The sequence below is a fragment of the Chenopodium quinoa genome, unplaced genomic scaffold (genome assembly GCF_001683475.1).
Source record: "Chenopodium quinoa cultivar QQ74 unplaced genomic scaffold, ASM168347v1, whole genome shotgun sequence".
In the NCBI taxonomy this organism is placed as follows: Eukaryota; Viridiplantae; Streptophyta; class Magnoliopsida; order Caryophyllales; family Amaranthaceae; genus Chenopodium; species Chenopodium quinoa.
This window is the reverse complement of record NW_018745067.1, coordinates 19,325-42,759: the sequence shown is the minus strand read 5'-3', so window position 1 is coordinate 42,759 and position 23,435 is coordinate 19,325. Positions and strand designations below refer to the sequence as shown.

General features: G+C 34.4%; 2 protein-coding genes and 3 non-coding genes across 10 annotated transcripts; 3 read left to right on the top strand and 2 right to left on the bottom strand.

Moving 5' to 3' along the window:
* Positions 1 to 347: 347 nt before the first annotated feature.
* Positions 348 to 8,192, top strand: LOC110709399 (COP9 signalosome complex subunit 2-like). The gene is made up of 12 exons (XM_021887613.1): positions 348 to 592; positions 702 to 794; positions 2,931 to 3,009; positions 3,490 to 3,730; positions 3,821 to 3,895; positions 3,988 to 4,122; positions 4,861 to 5,048; positions 5,847 to 5,915; positions 6,005 to 6,095; positions 6,230 to 6,364; positions 7,579 to 7,691; positions 7,776 to 8,192. The coding sequence occupies exons 1-12, from the start codon at positions 583 to 585 to the stop codon at positions 7,864 to 7,866; spliced, it is 1,320 nt and encodes a 439-aa protein (XP_021743305.1). The 5' UTR covers positions 348 to 582; the 3' UTR covers positions 7,867 to 8,192.
* Positions 8,193 to 9,855: 1,663 nt separating this feature from the next.
* LOC110709400 (splicing factor U2af small subunit B-like) lies at positions 9,856 to 13,616 on the bottom strand. 6 transcript variants are annotated; one of them, XR_002508926.1, is made up of 7 exons: positions 13,305 to 13,616; positions 12,780 to 12,866; positions 12,615 to 12,696; positions 12,081 to 12,207; positions 11,531 to 11,985; positions 11,330 to 11,393; positions 9,856 to 10,099 (listed from the first exon to the last, which is right to left on the bottom strand). XR_002508926.1 is itself a non-coding variant. In XM_021887615.1 (6 exons), exons 1-5 carry the CDS (start codon positions 13,539 to 13,541, stop codon positions 11,571 to 11,573), a joined length of 948 nt encoding a protein of 315 aa, XP_021743307.1. In that variant the 5' UTR covers positions 13,542 to 13,616; the 3' UTR covers positions 9,856 to 10,333; positions 11,531 to 11,570. The 6 variants fall into 6 exon arrangements, 5 of the variants coding, with proteins under 5 accessions (XP_021743307.1, XP_021743308.1, XP_021743309.1 ...); XM_021887615.1 differs by lacking the exon at positions 11,330 to 11,393 and having other exon boundaries at positions 9,856 to 10,333; XM_021887616.1 differs by lacking the exon at positions 11,330 to 11,393 and having other exon boundaries at positions 9,856 to 10,186.
* A 101-nt stretch (positions 13,617 to 13,717) lies between these two features.
* Positions 13,718 to 13,799, top strand: TRNAL-UAA. Its single transcript has one exon. It is a non-coding gene; the product is annotated as a tRNA-Leu (tRNA).
* A 6,492-nt stretch (positions 13,800 to 20,291) lies between these two features.
* On the bottom strand, positions 20,292 to 20,363 carry TRNAR-UCU. Its single transcript has one exon. It is a non-coding gene; the product is annotated as a tRNA-Arg (tRNA).
* Positions 20,364 to 23,363: 3,000 nt separating this feature from the next.
* TRNAQ-UUG lies at positions 23,364 to 23,435 on the top strand. The gene has a single exon. It is a non-coding gene; the product is annotated as a tRNA-Gln (tRNA).

The following is a 23,435-nucleotide window of genomic DNA, read 5'->3' as shown; positions in this document are numbered from 1 at the left end:
AAGAAACCCTAAACTAAGTAATTCATCATTTCACCCTACTCACTTCAGGAATCGGGTCACTTCGAGTCGGGTCGGGTCGGGTCACTTCGAATTTTGGGTCACTTCGGGTCGAGTGAGCTCAGGTTTCACAATTTCAGATCAATTTCGGATTGGGTCATGTTCGGGTCAACTCCATTTTGGGTAGGATTAGTTCTAGTTCGGATTAAATTTGAAATCAATGATTTCGGGTCACTTTCGAATCAATCAAATCGGGTCAGGATTGTCAGGTCTTCGTATAACTATTCATGTTAACCTATCCAAATCCGGGGAATGATACATAGGCTCTAACCCCAGTCACTATCTAGACAAACCAGTATAAATCCTGCAAAACGATTACTTCTACTGCACTTCTATATACTCTACCCTTTCATCATTCTTTTTCCATTTTTCGCTAAAACTCTCTTCCTCAACATCAAACAACAAATTTCTCAAGGTTTTTCCCGACAATTATTTCACTTTACATAAACCCTAATTTGATAATTTTAAATTCAAATTTCTCAAGGGTTTTTCCAGACGCTTTGAGCCCCGATTATCTGCGCTACCATGGTTTCCGGTGGGATTTTCGCTTTCAATTTCGTCGCTTTCTGTTGTATTTTAGTTCTTGCTTTAATGGCGCTTTCCATTTGCTTAATAAATTTCGTTTTCTTTGAATATTGTTACAGATGCGGATATGGAAGATTACGGATTTGAGTATTCCGACGATGATGGAGACGAGCAAGATGTTGACATTGAGAATCAATACTATAATTCCAAAGGTTATTTTTCGATGCTGCTTCAATTTGATTGATAATATAGCGATTTTTGGATTTCCTTTGAATTATTGATTTGTATAGCAATTTGGGAATGCCCTTTAGAGTTCATGATTAGTTTTGCAATTTGTGAATTTTGCAGTTAATATTTTGGAAAATTATACTGTAATTATGCCCTTGATTCTTCTGTAAATCTGAACTTGTGGGTGTTTGGCGCAATGTATGCTATAGTTTGTTTTTCCTTACTGTGAGTATTGGGGAAAATGGGGTATGGCAATCAGTCTTTGCAATGCCTTTATGGTTGACTCAAGTTGGCAATATCTTTTATATTGACAAGAAATTGGGTTGAATGTGAGTGTTAGTGTAAAGGTTCTTGGTTTATAATGCAAGGCAACTTTGAAAATATGCTAACGGCATGATAATTGTCCATTTCTTGGGGATTGTGGTTATAATGCAAGGTTAATAGTAGAAGGAGATGTGGTGGACTTATATTTTGTGTGAGGTCGTTGTACATAAATTGTATTGGTGAAGTTGGTGAATGAGGCAGAAAAACCTTCTTGATCTTGTCATCTGCCTCTTTTCATACTGCTTGGACTGAGAAAAGAGAAAACTTCAGTTTGGGATAAGAAATTGACTATAGGAATCGATTTTGTTCCCTTTGTTCACTCTCTCCTTGTACCGGTTAGGAGTGTAAATAGTTTGTGATTATTTTGTGTTTAAACAAGCTCAGAATAGGGGTAAAAGGAAGAAATTGATCTGGTGAATCTAGAGGCATAGTTTGCAAAATTGTTTTTTTCTCTCTCACATCCCTTATTAAGCCATTTTCTCTTTTTATAAGTATTAAATCCCCCAACAACTATACCTATATACGAAGTATTATTTAACAAGTTCAACTCAAACTGTCAAAAAAAAAAAAAAAAAAGTTTAACTCAAACTCTTAAAACTCTGTGTCGAAAAAGCTTATGTAACATGTAATATGCACAGGGGAAGTATACTTTTTCCTCTTTATCTTTGTTAATGAGTGGGTGCTAGATGAGATGAGATTAATGATGATACTAGAATTGTTATCTGGATTTTATTTTTGTTTTTTAAATAATTTGTGCATCGGGAGTAAGCTGGCTTGGAATTCAAAAGAGGACTACCTTGTGTTAGGTCAAAAGATGGTGAATATATTTGACATTGAGATTGAGAGAAGTTGACACAAACGCCATTAATTTCTATATGATGAATCTAACATGGTTGATTTTTGGTTGTATATCTTTTATTTGGGCACCTTGTGCTAGGTCAAAAGATGGTGAATATATTTAACATAGAGATTGAGAGAAGTTGACACAAATTCCATTAATAAGTGTATGATGAAGCATCTAGCATGATTGATTTTTGGTTGTATATCTTTTATTTGGGCGAGAGTCATGAATATGTTGCTCTGTTATTTATTGGTGATTGTGGCTGTATGTGTCATTTAAGCACCTTAAACAACACCTGAACTTGAAAACATTTGTTGGGGGTTCTTGTGTACAAGGCAAAGGATGTACTACCTAGTTAAAAATACTATTTCAGGGGTGGACTAAGGTAGAAAAGTTCTGCCTCTAACAACGTGTGTGATTAAGGCTTTGGTTCTCACATCCTTTTACTTCTTAATTTTCTCTTGATCTTGTATTGAGCTGTTTTTTTTTGTCATCTGATATTCTGGTTCTCCCCGGGGAAGTAAGAATTGACATCATTGCTACTATTCATACTTCAATAGATTTATGGGACTAAAAGACAGCTTCATTTATGGTATTGGCTAATTGTTTCTACAGTTTCCATATAAACATCCTATGACTAAAACTGTACAATTTTGTGTATCATTATTAAATGTATTTTTATATAAGAGTAGTATGGTAAAATTTTCATTCATGTCACTGTTTCCAGTTTTCCTCAGTCAATGTCAGTTTTACTTTGAGTACCCTGCTGATCATATTACCATCTGATTCCCCAGTCACCCTAGATGCGTAATTCTAATGACCAATAATGATTCAACTCCAATCATGTTGTAAGATGTTGGTCATGGTCTCCACTGAATATTCTGCCCCTGTGCCCCCAACAGAATAAAAAAGGCTGTGGTGATATATCTGACACTGTTTCCCCTTATGTTTCTAGGTTTGGTTGAAACTGACCCTGAAGGTGCTCTTGCTGGTTTCGCTGAGGTGGTTCGCATGGAACCAGACAAAGCAGACTGGTAAGCTTTACATATACAAATTTTATTGTTTTAACAAGTTAAATTTAGTTTTTGCTGAACTTGCTCAGAAAATTAGCACACGCTTCGGGTGGTTTGCATTATATATTGTCTAAACATTAGAAATGTGAATTTGCAAAGATTTTTTTTTTAAGGACAATTTGGAAAGATTATTGTGTGCGAAATTTACTTTGTAGAGTAAAAGGGAACAATCATGTCGAGATAGCTAAAATTGAATTTGGAATGGTAAATGGGCTATTGTAGATATCATTTTGGCTGATTCCCTGTGTGCAAATGACTGTTATGTTGTCAGTCATATTTTGACAAGTTGAGTGGGTTGATGCAAACAAGCTCATTTGGAGATCAGTGTTTACTGTTCAGGGATCTACACAAGAGATGACTTATGAATGTGTCAGAATTTATATAACTGTAGGTTTATTTACTAATACCACACCATTTTCTGATCTCTGATTCATCATTTAGGGGTTTCAAGGCATTAAAGCAAACAGTAAAGCTGTATTATCGACTGGGAAAGTATAAAGAGATGATGGAAGCATATAGAGAGATGTTGACTTACATTAAATCAGCCGTAACAAGAAATTATAGTGAGAAATGTATAAACAACATTATGGATTTTGTTTCTGGGTCAGCCAGCCACAATTTTGATCTCCTGCAAGAGTTCTACCAAACAACTCTGAGAGCTCTTGAAGAGGCTAAAAATGAGGTGAGGGTTTCTTGCATTAGCAGTATATCTTATTGGCATTTCTCTGCTTCAAATGTCACTGGGTTAATGCCATGCTTTCTCATTTTGCAGAGACTGTGGTTTAAAACTAATCTAAAACTTTGCAAGATTTGGTTTGACATGGGTGAATATGGGCGAATGAACAAGGTTTCATGTAACTGTGTTCTTTCTTTTGTGGTTAGTGATAATACTAGCAACTGAGGTTTGTGATATAGTTTCTCTCTGTTCGGATTTGACAGATATTGAAGGAACTTCATAAATCATGTCAAAAAGAAGATGGTACAGATGATCAAAAGAAAGGAACTCAACTGTTGGAGGTTTATGCAATTGAGATTCAAATGTATACTGAGACCAAGAACAACAAGAAACTCAAGGTGGGCACATTCAGCACAACTTAAATATTATTATTTTATTTTTCTTTTTTGGGTGTCTTATTTGTACTCTCTGGCTCTCTGCTCACTTATTATAAATTACTTAATTAATAGAACTATAGAATCCTGATGATTGTATGGAGTACTATCTCTTTAATAAATGGCCTTGAAATGAGGGCTGCAAATCCTGCAATAGGGGTATGAAATAGTTTGATTAATTCATTTTCGGAATCTTGCCTTTTGAAGTAATAAAATAGAAGTGTTCAGAACTACTATTCTATTTGTTATTGTCTTTGGGTTTGTGATCTATACAAATTTAAGTTTTACATTTTGTGATGCTTGGGTTTCTGAATATATAATTATAATTTAATTTTGTGTGTGTAATCCCTGTAAATTAAATGCAACCTTTTTTGTGAAATTTAAATATACAACTAATGTATAATAGAACAACTGCTGTGATTGCAGTCCATATTATCATGTACTGTGGTATGTTTTAACCGCCACATTTGTAAGTTGCAATTCTTACATGTAGACTTTTCTGGTTTTGGGTGTTGATGTACACATGTATCTGGTTTGTAGTTGTTTCTGAACTCTAACTTATTATGAGCTCTCCAACTTGTTAAAATTTTTCTATTGTTATCAATTCTATCATGATATGTTGCCATCATCTCTATGTGGTGCTCGTTTAGTTCAAGTCTTTTATGATTGCTCATCTCATAGATTGATGTGGTTCAATTGCAGCAACTGTATCAGAAGGCACTAACTGTTAAGTCCGCAATACCACATCCAAGGATAATGGGAATAATTCATGAATGTGGAGGGAAAATGCATATGGCAGAGCGTCAGTGGGCAGAAGCAGCAACAGATTTTTTTGAAGCATTCAAGAATTACGATGAAGCTGGAAACCAACGGCGTATCCAATGTTTGAAGTATGTTTCAGTAATCTTTTTGTTTTATCAATTGATTTTAGAAGTGAATCTCTATATTACATCTGTAAAGTTAATTATTCCTAAGTATTATGTCACTTTAAAACTCTCTCTGCCAACTAAGATTTTGACCCTTGGATATCAGAGTACATCATTGCTCACAGATATCTATCTGCAAATAACCATATCCTACTTTTGACCTTTGTATCCTTCTTTCTTCTGATTGCTAGTTGTGAATCCTGGATTACACTGTAAGATTATTTACATGCAACATAGAGCATTGGGCTGTAAATTATGTCTTTGTATAATGCATGGACTCTTTTCTCTTTTATGTCTGAAAATTCTTCCAGTTTTTTGTATTGATTAAATGTTTAAGGGAATATATATATATATATATATATATATATATATATATATATATATATATATATATATATATATATATATATATATATTTTAAATTTTAAATAGATACTGATCTAGTTAGTTGAGTTGGAACGCTAGGGGTTGAGCGTCCACCTTCCAACCTTGTGGTCAGAGGGGGATCAATTCTTGTCAACCCTGTTGTTGATATTATCTTTTATCCTTTGTATCTTGTTCAGCCCTTTGATCTGGCCTACTGAATAAAGGGTTGGATTGAATTATTATGTAGTTTTTGAAACAAAGCATTTTTAGCTAATGATACATGGGACTTGAATTTAGATACAAATTCACTCTTATTTTGGGACATAAGATTTTGTCATTTGTTCTGATGATTCGTTTCTCTTTGTCTCACATGGTCTCCTTTATACTCATTGACAGATATTTGGTACTTGCAAATATGTTAATGGAATCTGAGGTGAATCCATTTGATGGACAAGAGGCTAAGCCGTATGCTCTTTATCTCTATTCTTCACTCTTTATGCTGTTATGATTTGACGTACACGGTCCTTATGAACTTACTTCATCTATTTTTGCAGTTACAAAAATGACCCTGAAATCTTGGCAATGACAAATTTGATAGCAGCTTACCAGAGAAATGAGATTCTGGAGTTTGAGAAGATTTTGAAGGTCTGGATGAATTCTGATTTTCACCTTTTAGAATATGCTTTCTATTTATTACTTTAAATATTTTAAAAATGTTTAAGAAATTGTGTTTGCCTTCAAATTTTGATCTTTTTACGAATAACTGTTTGATGCTGCAGAGTAACAGGAGGACAATTATGGATGATCCCTTCATCAGAAACTACATTGAAGACCTGTTGAAGAATATAAGAACACAAGTATTGCTCAAACTAATCAAGCCGTACACAAGAATCAGAATACCCTTCATATCCAAGGTATAAATAAATAAAGTGGAATTCTGTAACATAATTATCCGCGGTAGTCTATTTTACTGTACTGTGTTTATCTTCATGTACTTGTTAATGATGTTACCATAGTGATATAGCTATATGTGATGGTCTGGTCTCTTTGTAATGGTTATATACTTGCTGGGAAATATGTTTTTAGTTTGATTATGTTGCTGGGATAACCAACAGAATTGGGAAAACAATTCTACAGTAGGTTGTCTAAGAAATACCTGGTGCTGGGAAAGTGTATTTATGTATATTATGTTGTCGTGCAAAAAAACTACAAAATTGTGTCCTTTTTTCTGAAGGGGGGGTTGCAGTGGCTGGGGCATAAAGTTTTGTAGTTGGTCTATGGTCATTCTGATAAGAAGGATCAGTAATGTAATTTCACTCAAGGTGCTTATTCACACCTTCCTTGTGGGACTAGGATGAGAAAATTGTGCTCTTATAGTCGGGAGTGAAGAAGTCAATGATCATAGTTATGTAGACTCTAATATCCCCTTATTTTCAAAAAAAGAGCTTATACCTTAACACTACATGACTTGCCTATTTGTTCGTGAACCCTGTAGATCTTATCATCTGTGCAACTTATATAATGAAAGAACATACAGTCATACAACCTTAAAAATGAAGCCTGTACAGTATGGGAGATTGTTATCAAATTGATCTTGTGGAAATGTTGTGGAAAAGGTACATCAAATGTCCTATTGAACATGCATGGACTATTAATACTTTTGGGTTGTGAGCATCACAATCAATCAATCAAAGCCTTAATTCCATAAGTGGGGTCGTTAGTTACCACGCTATCAATATATTTTTTATTTATAAGAAATAGTATCAAGTGTTCCATGGATGCACCTCCTTATCTTGTTTTCTGCTCTGTAAGATTCAATTCATTAAACATGGCCTCCCTCACCGTTTTTAAAAAAGTATTCTTGGATTTTGGGCTTCTTTCTTGATGGCTTCTAGATGTTGCAATACAAACTTGAATAGAGATCTGTTAGCTATGCTAGGACTGGAGGTTTAGGGTAGAGATCTGTAGTGGCTCAAGGAAAAGAAAGTAAAGGTTGTTGTGGTGATAATGGTGATGATTAGGAGGATGCTGATGGGATATGTTAAAATTTTGCTGGGGGTGATTAATAAAGTTCATCAGTATATCAACTAAATTGTATTCTCTTGACTTTTTTGTTTTCTGTCCTCAGGAGCTAAATGTCCCAGAAGCAGACGTTGAGCAGTTGTTAGTGTCTCTAATTTTGGACAACAGAGTTCAAGGACACATAGACCAAGTGAATAGGCTGTTAGAGCGCAGTGACAGGTAATTTTTGGTGTTTCTTTATTCTCAAATTTGATTCTGTTAATCCTAATAGCAACTGTAGTAACTGATTCTTGTGTTTTGCAGGTCTAAGGGAATGAAGAAGTATACAGCTGTTGACAAATGGAACACACAGCTCAATTCACTGTATCAAACAGTCAACAATAGAGTTGGTTGAGATTGCTCTATGTATGGCTGGTTGATTGTCTTCAATTTTTGTGATTTCACCCCTTTACTTAAATGGGGACATAGTTGGACAAATGGGTTTCGTACTGGAGCTGGAGTATAGTCTTGGTAACGGTCGTATTTTGCAAATATTTTTCTTTTCCCACACTTGGTTATCTTTGCTGCTTCTCAAAGATACCTGTAATTGGGAGCCTTTTGTGCCGTGCATCTACTGTAGTTAAAATATGCTGTACATCGGTTTTGGTCTGTTGCTGGTCAATCCGTAGAAAGTGTTCCATCTTATAGATTAAACTCTTTATTGCCTTGTGTTTTTTGAAATGTTGGTCTATTCATATAGGAGTGGTTTAGCTTGTCAGGAAGCAAACCTTGCTTATTTGTCTGGGTCTTTGAATTGGTTCCCCAGAGTGCAAGCCTAGTACAAAGCAGGAGATTCAAATGATAATTTGGGCACCAAATAGAGTAAGTTCGAGGTTGTGGAGAGTAGGGATGCTACATAAAAAAGAATACAACTTAAATTCGCTAGAATACTTGATATTATTAGTCACATTGTGCTAACCCTTGATACACTAATTCACGAAAGTAACCAATTAATCAATTATAATTCTTATTTATCTTATAGTTTCTTATCCACCTTTAGTTTAGCCATAGTTGTTCTTGTATACATGAATTTAGAGGTGCCAATTTTGATAACCGGATAGAATTTGGGCTAACATGTGACAGGTTGGGTTTGTTTGGGTAAAAGAAATCTTTTTAACCTGCCTCAGGTTGGGTCAATTTTGAGTCAAGGTCTAATGAGTCAGGGTCAAGTTTGGGTCGGGTCAACCTCATCTCGGCTCATATATGGTTCAGATAAATTCAAATTGGGTTTAAAATGGGTGGCTAATTTCAGGTGGGATTACTTTGAATTGGGTTGATTCCGGTTCATTGGATCAGTTCGAAAGTTCAATTAGATTAAGATAAGGTAGGTTCTATTTTAGGTCAATTTCGATTTAAATCCTTTTCGTGTTTGCTTTAATATTGTTCAATGAATTCAATATTCCAATAAGGTTATTTTTAAATCAAAGTATTGAGTTTACCTTATTATTGGATCGATATCAGGTCATTCAAATGTCATATTCATATAGTGTCATTAGTAATTATGGGGTATTAGTTTTCTCATTCGATCATATTTTGTGTCATTTTCATCTTTTAAGTCAAATTACACTCAAACTACCGATCACTTATCAAATTAAAGTGAGACTACTTCCTCCGTTTTCTTTTAGATGCAACACACCCTTTAGCGCGGTAATTAAGAAATGTGGGGTTTACATGATATAATAAACTTTAAAATAAGATGAATGGTTGTTAGGAGTGTAATTTAGTGGGCCATATGCTTTAAATAAGGGAAATAGTATAGTTTTTCCCTATAGTAACTTTCCTTTTATAGTTTGTTGCAAGTATTGTGACATTTCCTTTTTAGGAAAGTGTTGCAAGTAAAAGAAATCGGAGGAAGTATTACTCTTCAAGGTTATTAGTCATATAGACACAAAAGAATGTCATCTATTTAAGGTTATTATTACTCTTCAACCGTATGATCTTATAAGGCTACGAGTATTATCACACAAAGTCAATTTGTATAAGATATTTGTTGTTCTTAAGTAGGGTTAAAATACGTTTGGCTTAAAATTAAGTTTGGTTTGAAATTAGGGTTGATTTGAAATCATGTCTGGTTTAAATCGAGTCACGTTAAATTAGGTTTGGTTTAAAATTAGGGTTGATTTGAAATCATGTCTGGTTTAAATCGAGTCACATTATCAATTTGAATCAAGACAAATCAGATTTAATCAAGTCCATTCCGAAAGGATTGAGTTGAGTTAAGGTCAAACCAGTTCAATTGGTGTACATTTCAACTCAATTGGACACTGGAAGAAATTTCATAGGTTGAAGATTTTTCCTCCTGCCTTTTGTACATTACGTACTCTATAAAATAACACTGATGAGCGAAGTAAAACCGAAAAACAGGATAATACATTTCCAGATAGATAGTCTTCACATATGAAAGCACAACAGTCTACTAAAACATTAGCAAATAAACTCTGACACTGCAATATGGTCCCTGAGAAAAAAAAATATCACACACCAAGAACTAAACTGAAGCTTCTCGTCGGCGCGTAAAATCTTCAATCCATCCATCACTTCAACTTTAAGAAGATTCTGCAAACGAGCTGATTCTGATAACAGACAACCTGTATAGAAATATAACAATAAGCTGCTATAAAAGACGAGGTCTCTGCCATCTTACAGGAAAACCTGGACCTGCACACCTTGACAAACTACGTAAGATTAAACGACCAAAAAACATACTGGGATAGTTCCCACTAAAGCATGAAACCAAACCTATAACATATTTGCAACTGATTTCCAGGCGGATGGGAATACATTTCATTCTCCATACTGCTTATGAACCAATATATCATGTTCTGGAAAATAACAAGATTAATGCAAGTGCAACTGAATACTAAAGACTCAAAACTGCTGAACTATAGGAAAGGCTAAAAGCTATTCAAAATTTCTAGCAAGACGTCAACACTTAACTGGCATTCTCAAAAACATTATATCAGCAGGGTTTATGTAAAGAGAAAGGATTGACTAGGTTGAATTTAATCAATGTGCAATTCTAGTATGCCTGATAGCTTTTACTCCCAAACTTGAACAAGGATTGACTACATGCCACCAAAAAAAAAAAAAAAAATAGTCCTCTCCCTTCAAGTGTAGCCACTTTTACTATTCCTGTTTTATTTTTTGCACAATATAGCTAGGTGTTGGGTCTAACCACTTTCACAATTCCTATTATTTTTTGGAGGCCAACATATTACTGATGTTCAGCTCATAAAACAACCTTGCAAAAATACAGTCCCCCTCCCTAAGTCAGCCATTCTGTACTCTGTGTACTTCATCAAACATTCCTACTAAGATTTGGCATGTTAATTGATTAAAATTTTTAAGGAATTGTATGATTTTTAAATTAGTAAAACTTCTACCGTTGAATGATTTTAATAAAATGTACAAAATGCATGTCAAATACAAAGCTTTAACCACTCTGTAGATTCATTAACATAAATTTCCATATTCATTATTGCTCATTGTGTCGAAGTTCATTTGTTTTGTTAATGAAAAGAGCTTTAAGTATGCACGCACGTGTAACCAGTGAACTTGCACCAGCAAGGCCCACTAGGCCCGCGTGCAGTGCTGTGCCATAAAATGCCTGGGCAGGACCATGGTCACCCCAGGACGGCCAGGTCATGTGACCATTGCAAAGTCATTAAAAAATTGAAGAGATTGGGCTTAAAAGGGAAAAATGAGACCATAATAAGTTTAAAAGGGAAAAAAAATAATAAAAACCTTTAAGAGATAGAGATTAGACAGAAGTTCTTGCTTTAATCTTGTTTAATTAGAATTTTTTTTTTTTCATTTACCATTTCAAAAGTTGGAAAAAAGGTTTTACTTTCATTATCTTTAAGCAATGAACCTGTACTCCACCTGCACAGTGGAAAATGGGTGGTAAGCTATAACCTTCTATGGGGCTGTTTAAAAAGGGTAAAATATGCTTTTATGAAGTTCTTATCCTAAGAAGCCATATACTTCAATCAATTTGAAACAGGGTAGATGATACATACCAAAAGTAGTGTATATTGTCTGCTATACCACTTCATCCATTTACTGTTGAGGACGGTCATAGTAATCCTCCCCATTCTCCACGGACCCATTCGCATGGTTATCATTGGCATCATGACTAACATCATTATTCCCATTATCAGTCTGATCTCTTTCCCTGTTCCACTGCTCAATCTTTGCTCTTCTTTCCTCACTATTCTCCCTCACTGGACTCCTATCCCTTCTACCTACAGGACTTCTTCCCCTATGCCCAGGGCTACGGCTCCTAGGCCTCCTACCCTTGTCAGGGTATCGCTGATTTCTATCATCCTCTCTTCTACCACCATATCCACCACGGCCACCATGGGGACGATCTCCATGTCCCCTATCTCCATGCCCCCGATGTCGTGGAGGACTATGACTTCTACTACGGCTACGCCTCCTTCTATACCTTCCAAACAACTGACGTCTGAGCTCCCTGAAATTGATGTAAACAACCAAAAAAAGTATGTCACTAAAAAGTATAAAACTAGCCAACTAACCAGATAAAGAGGGTGATGACATTAAGATTACCTGCTTATTTTTTTCAAATGCATAAAGTTGCAGTAACCTCCACGGTTGCACACATTCTCCTCATACTGCCTGCATGTTGCTTCCCTGAAGTCCGTTACAGGAGAGAAGTCGACAATAATTGGACGGCCTGCAAGATTTAATATAAAATGGCATCAGAGCTTAAAAAGTAGCTACATTAACATTCAGAGCTGCTGCAGAAACTTGATACAACTATGTTTTTCATAGCTCTATATTATGCAACATTCATCAAAGCAAAGGAGACATCATTGTTACTTAATTTCTCAAGGGCCATTCATAGTTCCAGACCAGGAATTATGGCCCTTCAATTAACCATTGAGCAATGTAATACAGTATAGATTCAGTGGGAAAAAGGAATAAGAAAAAAATTCCGTGGAAAAAAGGAATAACAAAAATAATTAGTGGAAACTCAGTATTAGGGAAAGAGATTCCCTATTTACAAAAGGTACAAACAAAAAGCATCACAACAAAAAAAAAAGATGCAAGGAATTCTTTCAGAAGTAGAAGATAATATACCAGCATAAAACCTTCCACTCAAGTTTCTAACAGCTTCAGCAGCATGTTCTTCCTCTCGAAATTGCACATAAACATTACCCACCTACACACGGATAAACCACAGTCAAAACTTGTAATCATATATGATAATATAAACAATCAAAGTATGGTAATCGGAAACAATACCATATGGTCAGCCAAATTGTCACATATGTTGAGACTCTCAATCTCCCCATACTTGTTTAGTTCCTCAAATAAATCCTCATAAAAATCCTGCACATTCATATTAAAAAGCAAACAATCAGTACATCATTTAATGATAACCTTAAAATCGAAACAAAAACAAATTATTGAATAAGGAACTTCTACACAACGACAATAACAAACGTAAGTTCCAATAATTCCATGTATAACAGAGTCAAAAAGCAGATTGAATTCATAACAATTAAGCTTTAACAACACAAAATCACCAAAAAGCCCCATCTTTAATAACACAAAATCACCAACTCCAACCCTAATTTGAAAAAATAAAGTTCCAAAAATGTTATAAATTGGATTACAAAAACAAACTTATACTTAAACAAATCAGATTAAATTAAACACTAATCTACCACAAACAGCAACCAAACACAAATCTCAAAAAAACACATAAAAAGATTAAAAACCCTAAACATCAAATCAACAAAATAAAAACCCTAATAGAAATCAAACCTCAAAGTGCTGTTGAATTTTGGTGGGATCAAGGGGCTGGCCTTGAGGATCAACACCAGGAGTAATCATATCAGGGCGTTGATACATGTTAGCAAGCAGCAAAGTAGGGCTGATACTGGGCTTTGTATGAAGCCTTGAACAACGATCGCCATGTCTGCAAGCTCCGATCTTGAAGTAGAACGGACAGTTCACTCTATCTTTCTCTGTCCCGAATATCGAAGCTAGATGTTCCGCCATTGTTGAACTTTCTCTCTCCTCTCTGAGGGTTGGGTTTCAGTTTGACGACGTTGGAGAATTTCAGGATTTTTGGGGTTTTTTTTTTCCTTTTTATAGGGTGTTTTTTTTGTTTTTGGTATTATTTATTTATTAATGTATATTTATATAAGTTGTTTTTGGACTTGATTAACAGTTAAGCAAGTTTGCCCGAGTGGTTAAGGGGAAGACTTAAGATCTTCTGCACATAAGTGCGCGTGGGTTCGAACCCCACAGCTTGCAAATTATAATTTAGGTTTTTTTTATTTTTGACCAAGAAGTAGTTTTTTTTTTTTTTTTTTTTTAACTAGAAATTTCGTAGTTTAACACAAAAAAAAAAAGGATTGAAAATGGTTTTTAATACCTCCTGAAAAAAAATTAATTTAGCATTAGAAAAATTTTAAAAATTTGGATTTTACCACCACTTAGGCCTTGTTTGGTTGGATGTGGGATGTAGAAGTTCTCATGAAATCTCAATTCCTATAAAATTGTAATTCCTAGGAATTTTCAAAAATTGTTTGGTTAGATGTGGGAATTTTCACTTCTCATGGGAAGTTCCACAGCTTGCAAATTATAATTTAGGTTTTTTTATTTTTGACCAAGAAGTAATTATGTTTTTTTTTTTAACTAGAAATTTCGTAGTTTAACACAAAAAAAAAGGATTGAAAATGGTTTTTAATACCTCCTAAAAAAAATTAATTTAGCATTAGAAAAATTTTAAAAATTTGGATTTTACCACCACTTAGGCCTTGTTTGGTTGGATGTGGGAAGTAGAAGTTCTCATGAAATCTCAATTCCTATAAAATTGTAATTCCTAGGAATTTTCAAAAATTGTTTGGTTAGATGTGGGAATTTTCACTTCTCATGGGAAGTTCCACTTACCTAGAGGGGACTAGGTAAGTTAATTCCTTCATTTAGTGGGAAGTGGAACTTTATAGGAAGTTCCAATTCCTACATTATTGTCAACCAAACAAACATGTATTAATCCATTTCCTCGGAATTCAAAAATCGCATGAATTTGTTTGTCAACCAAACAAGGCCTTTAAAAGGTTTCCGTCTAAAAAATCCATTAAGTAGGGTCTACATTGACACGTGTCACCATTTTATTGGTTTAAAAAAAATCCTTAACCTACCCAGCCCCACTACCGGCACCTACTTCTCCACCCTCACGGCCTCACCCAATGCAGCAGCCGACGCATACCCTCCCCTTCCATTTACCCAACCTATTTGAACCTTCCCCCTCCCTTTCCCCTAGCCCAAAACCGCTCCATAATCGCCAAAAGCCCAAACCGTAACCATCCGTCCCCAAAAATGGCCAAATTCGTGGCCAATTTTGGGGAAGGATAGCTGCGATTAGGTGGTTTAGGACTGCGGGAAAGAGAGGGGGAGGGTTCAAGTGGGTCGGGTTTAGGTTCGGGAGTGGATGCGCCGACGGTGGGCCAGTGGGTGGCAGTTGCACTTGGTAGGGGAGGAGACGAGGGTGGCACTTATGGGGGGCGGTGGTAGGCCTGGGGTGGTTGGGTAGATTTAGGGCTTTTTTTATAAAAAAAAATGTTTAAATTTTTTTTTCTTTTTTTCCCAATAACAAAGCAACACGTGGTTTTATAGCCCCTCTTAATAAATTCTTGGACGGAATTAATTAAGTGGTAGTAAAACCAATAAACCATTTTCGAGTTTTTTTTTTTGGTGTTAAAATACAAAATTTCCTTTTTTTCTTGTAGTTAGGATATTGATTTTTTAAACAATTTACATAATAATACATGTATAGTAAAATGATTTGTGACAAATTTATATATTAATATGACTCTTCTCAATCCATTAGTTCACATAAACTTAAATGCTAACAACTTTAAATATGGTTACTTTGGGTGTCAATTCATCAAATCTAAGCTTTTCGAAAGAAAACAATAGTAGAATTCACCTTTTGGCCCGGGCAATGCGCTGGTTATTCAAAGATTATTGCATTGAGAAATGAGTGAGGAAATATCAATAGCTCATTATGGTTATTATGTGTAATAAAAAAATGATTTAGAAGTTAAATTTTTGGAACTATAATTGAAAACTAAGCTTAAATAAAGAAGGTGGAGGGTCTATAATTATGGGTGAGCAAACATTCCGGGAACCCGAAATTGGAATTGGAACCGGTGGATTCGGATCTGGAATTGGACTCGGTGGTTCCAATTCCAAGTAATAAATTTAAGAACCGGTTGCAACCGGTTCCAATTCCAATTCCCAAATTTTTGGACCCGAAACCGTTTGGGTACCCGGTTACCCAATATATATTAAACTAAATATACTTTTTTAAGAAAAAAATAAAATATGTTAAATGTATCTAGCTAGTTGTAGACACCCAAATGTATCTCCCCAAAACCAAACCCGGTGCTGAATACCTTTCATGTCATTTGATTATTGAACAAGGCAAAAGTGTGAAAAGTCTAGTGATGAGGATGTTTTTATTAAAATATCTCTTCTTTGTATTTTTGAAAATATTTCTTTTTTTATCCTATTTTTGAAAACGTGCATTCCTTTGGTCCATGATATGGGTCCAATAATAGTGTAGTTGGATGAGGCTTGAAAAGACCTTTCCAACGATATATTATAAGCCCAATTCTGATGAATAATGAGGAAGTTATGGCCAAAATACTAAACTGGGCCCAAATCGGATTTTACCTACGGCCCAATGATCATGTGGAGAGTCCAAAGGTTTAATCCTATTCCTAAACTAATTAGGATTAATTATAAGCTTCTATAAGTTTTTAAAAGATCTTAATTATCCTTTTTGAAAAGATAAAATCAAAGAATTTGAGTTAAATAAAAACTTTCCTTTTCTTAAATCCTAATTCTATTCGAATTTAAAGATGTTCAAAGACTGTCAGATTTTATTTTTGTGTATCATAATATTTATCCAAATTTTATATGGTTGGATAGATCTTTAAATTATCTTTCCATTGATATATTATAATATTAAATCCGAGTTATAACGAAAAAAATATGAATAAGATATGAAACTCTATCCAAAACTGACACCGTCCTACTATTTCGTCCATATATTTTTATCTACAAAAGACTTTAATCCGATTCTAATTGGGTTGGAAAGCAGACTTCAAGAGCTTTCCAACGACATATTATATGCTTTATTTGGACTTTTGGATCAAAAGATGTGATAAAAACAAAATCCACAAAAAATGTTGTCCATCGAGTACTATTTCGATTCGAATTCGGATTCTTTTCTTATTCTCCGACCCTCTTTTTCATCTATAAATAGAGGTCATATCTCCCCTTTTTCAATCATCAATTCTCATCAATTTTTATTCTTTATAATTCTCACCAACTCTCATCAAGATTTTCTTGATTATTCTCTCTCTCTTTTCTAAACTAGCTTTTTCTCAAATACAAAATTTCGTATTCGCAAGACTTAGATACACCTAGCCATATTCGAAGTTGCCTTCGCCTTAGACGTGAAAGGTTTGATATTTCTAAGGGTTTGGTCCCAAATCTCTATTTCAATTATTTAATTTAATTGTTTGATTTTATTATTTTCCTTGAAGTTACTAACGTGTGTATTTTGTTATTAGAAAGAGATACGAAGCATCCAAGTAAGTACTTTAATTGACTTATTGTTATTATGATATAGAAATACAGTCTAGGTTGTTATTTTGATTCCTAGTATCATGTTAGGATGTTTTTCTTAATTTGATGTTTTGAATAACAAAAGTGATTTCTAGTATCATGTTTAGGGAAAAGGTTATAATATCAAATATGCTTATTATGATTCCTGCGATGCTTCCTATTTTCTTTCCTAATATCATGTTAGTATCATGTTTGGGATATATATTTGATCTTTGATGTTTAGTGACATGCTAGGGGTTGTTATTAATCTTGTTAGTATCATGTCTAGGATCTTGCTATTATTATTATGCTTTAACATGATTATTTTAATTATGGTTATTATTATTATGATTATTTTTATTATAATTGTTATGATGATTATTATTATGTTGCTTGATGCTATTTTTATTGTTATTGCTTGATCACACCTTTTATGCATGTTTAAAGGGAATTAGTACTTGTAATCACGCTTAATAAGATAATTAATAATCTTGTTTAGGGTTAATTTGATTATAATTCAAGTAATCGCCAATAATAGATTTATTTGTGCATTAATATTCAACCAACATAGATAAACAGGTTTAGGGTTAATCCTATTGATTGCATATTAGTCAGAAAGCGCACATGAATCGATCAAAATAAAGTAGAGGCCTATTATTAGGGCAGGTTTAATCTCTTTTAGGTTGGATTTGTACCTTCATCCCCGAACTACCAGTCATGGTTCCAGACCTATTGGAGTTGACGATCTCCTGGATCGTTAAGGGGTGTAACCTTCACCTCGTGAAGGGTTTACAAGTTCCTAAAACTTGTTGGCGACTCTTTTGCTCTATCTTCTTTCCCTTTGGACGCCACCATACTTAAGTGTATGATCACAGTGGGGTTCAAGCTAGGGATTAACGCTTGAAATATTCCCTACATTAATAAAATAAAAAAATATATTATTAATATCTAACCTAAATAAAATAGCTCATGCAATCATTCATATATAAATTTAAGTTTTAAACACTAGAAATGAAAATGGATGAAAATAAGTATAAAATTTGCATTAAAAGTTAATAATTATGTAATAAGTGGGTACCCGGAACCGGACCCGGTACCTAGCGGTTCCAATTCCAATACCTAAATAGGACCCGGTTGAAGTGGTTCCAATTCCAATTCCGAATTTTAGGACCTGGAACCAACCAATACCGGATCCGGGTCCTAAAAATTTGACCGGGTACCCGGTTTGCTCACCCCTATCTATAATTAAAGAGAGCAAAGGAAAAGGTTAAATTGAAAAGGGGAGATAAAGATGAAGTACAAGTTTAAGGAAATATTGTCCGGAATAATCCCACCTTTGGATTATTTTTTAATAATCCCACCTTTACCCCCCGATCAGTTTTAATGGTCCCATTTTACTCGGAACCGGTTGAGTAGGTTTTTTTTTTGAAGTTTAATTTACATGTGTCGTTACTTGATTAGCCAAAAATTAAAAGTAAAAAAAAAAAAAAAAAAAACCATAGTCACCTTATGCAGCCACCACCACCCAAACTCAAACCCTAGAACCATCATCCAACCCAAGCCTGAAACCACCGCCACCTAGAATCCGCCGCGCTGACGACCTGAATCCCACCCAGCCAACCCAACCACAAAACCCCATTAACCCTTTAATTCAAGACCACAAAACCCACCAAACCAAACCCGACATTGGGTTCAACGAGGAATCGGGGCAAGGATGACGCCGCTGGAATCGGGGGACGAGGGAAGGTTAAACAGGCCAAAATCGGGGATGGGGGTCACCAAGATAGCAAGTTCGAAATCAGGGGATGGAGTTCGCGCGTGGCCGGAATCCTAGGATAAGAGAGTTCGACTCACGCTGCCAGACGGGGGCGGGGATGTCGGCAAAGCTGAAATTGGGGGATGGGGGTGGTTGCGAGGCCGGAATAAGCGATGGGGGTGGTCGGATTCATGGAACGACTGGGATAAGGGAGTTCGGTGCGTCGGGGTTGGTGGCTAGGGAGGTTGGCGTGCCGGGATTGGTGGCTGGGGAGGTCGACGCTCCGGGATCGGTGGCTGGGGAGGTGGTTTTGGCTGGTGGGTGGCTTTAATATTAATTAATTATTTTTTTTAACTTTTTTTTTAATTTTATTATTTAGACTAATCGGGTGCCGACACGTGTCAAGTAACTTGGTGCAACAAGTTAAGTGACCGGTTGGGACCATTAAAAAAGATTGGGGGGTAAAGGTGGGATTATTTAAAAATAATCCAAGGTGGGATTATTTTTAGCGGACGTGCCAAAGGTGGGATTATTCTGGGTAATTTTTCCTAAGTTTAATGAAAAAATTACAAAAAAAAATAGTGTAATAAAAACTCAATAATTTAGGAAGACATGTGACATGTGTCTTTTTCGATTAGAGTTTTTAAATACTAAGGGGGAGTTTGGTTGGGGGTAATAATAAAAGAGAAATGGAATGAACATGGCTCATTCCCTTTGTTGTTGTTTGTTTGTTACTTTCTATCATTCTCTTTACCCCCTTTTATTTTTGAGTTTACCTAAATATGTTTTACACTGATTCGGCCCCTTAGAATTTTCCATTCCCATTCTCAACTCCATTACCCATCACACTCTCTCTCCTCTCAAACCCTAATAATAGCTGCCACCCTCACTTAAGCTCTAGCTGCCGGACTACGTGCACGGCGACAATCTCTGACCCTGACGAGGTACGACCACCGGCAACAATATCCGACCATCGTTCTTCTTGTTCTTTGGAATTCATGTTTTATACCTTAATCAAGCCTTTTTTTTCTTTTTTCATGAATTGTTAAGGAAACTACACTTTATTCCTATTTTTGTTGAATTATTGTGTGATTGATAGTCATTAATGTACGTTTGTTCAAGGGTTTCATGATATTACTTTTTTTTTCTTATCTTTAATGTTGAGTTGCAAGAAATCATATCTTCTACCAAGACATTTACTGAGGAAGCAGAGGCCCTTTTAAAGGAAGCTATTCAAGAACAAATGGAACGCTTTCTACTTCAGGAACAAGCATAAAGAAATCGATCTCTCTTCGTTTTTTTATTTTTTTTTTATTAAAAAAAAATGCCGTTTTTCACATGGATATAGAAAAAAATATATGGAAATATATCGCGTCCAATAGGATTTGAACCTATACCAAAGGTTTAGAAGACCTATGTCCTATCCATTAGACTATGGTCGCTTTTGATTCCTATTTTTTAGCATTTTTTATTTGAAACTTAAAACTTCTTTTTTGTTTTGAAAAAACATATGTGAGATGAGACAATTTTTTTGAATTGTGTATTCAACTCAATGATGCATTAATGAATACATAATAGAGCGGGTAGCGGGAATCGAACCCGCATTGTTAGCTTGGAAGGCTAGGGGTTATAGTCGACGTTGATTTCTTCTTTTTAACGTCTCTAATTCAAAACCGAACATGAAACTTTGGTTTCATTCGGCTCCTTTATGGAAAAGAAAATGGGGAATTCCCAAATATTAAGTTTAAGTTAAGGTGGGAACGAAATTACAAAACAAAAGAGAATTCATTTCACCCATAACATCTATGTCAGCTTTTTGTATGAATGCATTTATTTAATTCAAAACAACTTACTTTCTAGATGATCCCTCTAGAAAAAGTGATTCTAACAATCTTTCTAGTTACTTCGTTCTCGATTTCTAGTTTATAGAATCCTAAGGAAAAGTATTTTGTTTCCACCGAGCTAAAACAAAAAGAAATATGTTGATTGAAGCCTCTAGTAAACTAAAGTCATCATTTAATAGCTATTTTGCTTCTCTCTAGAAAAAATAGAAGATTTAGTTACGATTAGAAACCCTTTTTTATCTTCATCCATGGATCTTTTACTTATACTGGTTCGATTGGAAGTATTGATCCAATTCAATTTCAATACAATTTTCTGTTTCGTAATTTCATAATCCAAAAATTCCACTTTTAATTGACTTTTGGATACAAATTACGAGAATGTATAATTTTCCTCACACTTTTCATTGAGAGGGAAAGGATTAATTCCTTTTAAGAAATAAAGTTTTTGATCGGAATATTAATCAAACCGGCAGACCCCTTAACTATTAAAGGGTTATATAAAACGAATCACACTTTTACCACTAAACTATACCCGCTACAGTTGGATTATTGTATCCAAATAGAACTTTTGTCGAACATTCAAATTAGACGTAATTAAGACAGGATTATAAAAGAATCATGAAATTTGGAGTATTGGCATTTTTGTTGGAGGATTTGATGAGATTATGAAAAGATAGTTGAATAACTAAAAAATAGAAGAAATAGATAGAATAAATGGGGACCAAAAGATAAGAATAAATAGCGTGTTGGTTCTATTTTATTATTGTGCTTTTGTTTTAATAACAAGCATTTTTTTTATCATTATCAAAATCAAATAAATAGTTTTCTTTAGTCTAGATTCTATGAATCCGTTAAAACAAAAGGGCCTGGCGAGGGACGGATTAGGCCAGGCCGTGGGAATTAAAAAGGCCCTTTCGGGTGAAGAAGTCTTTCTTTTTTCTTTTCTTTCTATATTTGAATATTCTCTATTTTCTATTGGTATTCAGTCTTTTTGTTTGTATATATTCTATTATTTTTTATTTTAATAGAAAATAGATTTGAAATTGAATCTTTTAATGAATCCTTCGAATCTTTCTTACTTTATCTTTATCTAACGGGTTGGAATTTCAAATAAAACTTGTACTTAATGTTGTATTACACAATACAACTTGTCTATTTTGTATATATTATATATAGTTATATAAACCGTATTGTTATATAGATTCTATTTCGAATTTTCATAAATTATTTATTTAATATTTGACTATTCCTTTTTTCTTTTCAACGGGGAGAGATGGCTGAGTGGACGAAAGCGTCGGATTGCTAATCCGTTGTACGAGTCATTCGTACCGAGGGTTCGAATCCCTCTCTTTCCGTTTCCTTTGATAGCGGAATCTTACTATTTGATTACTGTTTTAAAGTTCTTAAATCTTTTTGATTTTTTTTTTAAAATATAACTAAAAAAAATTACAAATCTAGAATAGCATTCTAATAAGTTTTAATTAGAAAATAGATTTCGTCTATATAGAATAGAATTTTAAAAAATAGATGAAAATAAAGAAAAGAATCCCTTTTATTCTTCGCGTCCAGGATTACGTCATGGATCATTAGATAGGAATCCGAAAATGAAGAGAGAAACAAAAAATATTACTACTGTGTAAACAAAGAGTTTGAGAGTAAGCATTACACAATCTCCAAGATCATTTTTTTTTGTAAAAAGAGAATAGATTCTCTATTTTTATACCATATATCCTATAATTAATTTGAATTTGACGTCTAAACCCGAAAAAGTTTTTCAAAATCGAAAACAATTTTTGTAATTGTAAAAAATCAATAAAAAAATGAAGTTAGTAATATCTTATATATTATTATCTTACTTATCCATAATTTTCTTATACCTACTTGTTGGTTTTATCGAGGATCAAACTTTTTCATTTACGAAAAAGAGTTATAATCGGAAAACGAAGCGATATGAATTGTGTTGATTCAAAAATTTGAACGTTTTAATCAAGAGTTCATATGGCAAGACTTATCCGATTTTATCAATTATTTAGTATTAGAATATTAGAATCATTTTTCTTGAAAAAAGAATTCATTGTTCTAGGACACGATGAAAGAGCTCATCGAAAACTTACAGCAGCTTGCCAAACAAAGGCTTATAGAAAAAAAAAGTAAAGGTATAACTGGCATAAAATCTACGATTGGACTCAAAAAAGCGTAAGCCTCAGGTAATTTGGCGAATAAAAAACTACTCGAATAAAGGGCAGAATTAAGACACATCAAACTAAAGATATTAAGCATAACAGACATTTTTTTTATTGCATTTTGATTGAGTTATTGATAGAAAGAAAAAATGAAGAAAAAGGGCCTTCTTTTTTTTGAACTTACTCACTCAATCAAAAAACCTTCTACTCTATGTCGAGAACAGAAGAAATTCTACTTTCACACAATATCTTAATGGAATTCTATGTAATGATCAATAAATTCATTTGAATTCTATACCTACACGTATCAAAATACTAACAATGGAATCAAATCCATTTTTTAGCTATTTGGGCTGGAATTGACGAACAATTAATAACAATATTAGTGTTTAGTAGTGTAGAATAAAAATATAAGTGGGGCGTGGCCAAGTGGTAAGGCATCGGGTTTTGGTCCCGCTATTCGGAGGTTCGAATCCTTCCGTCCCAG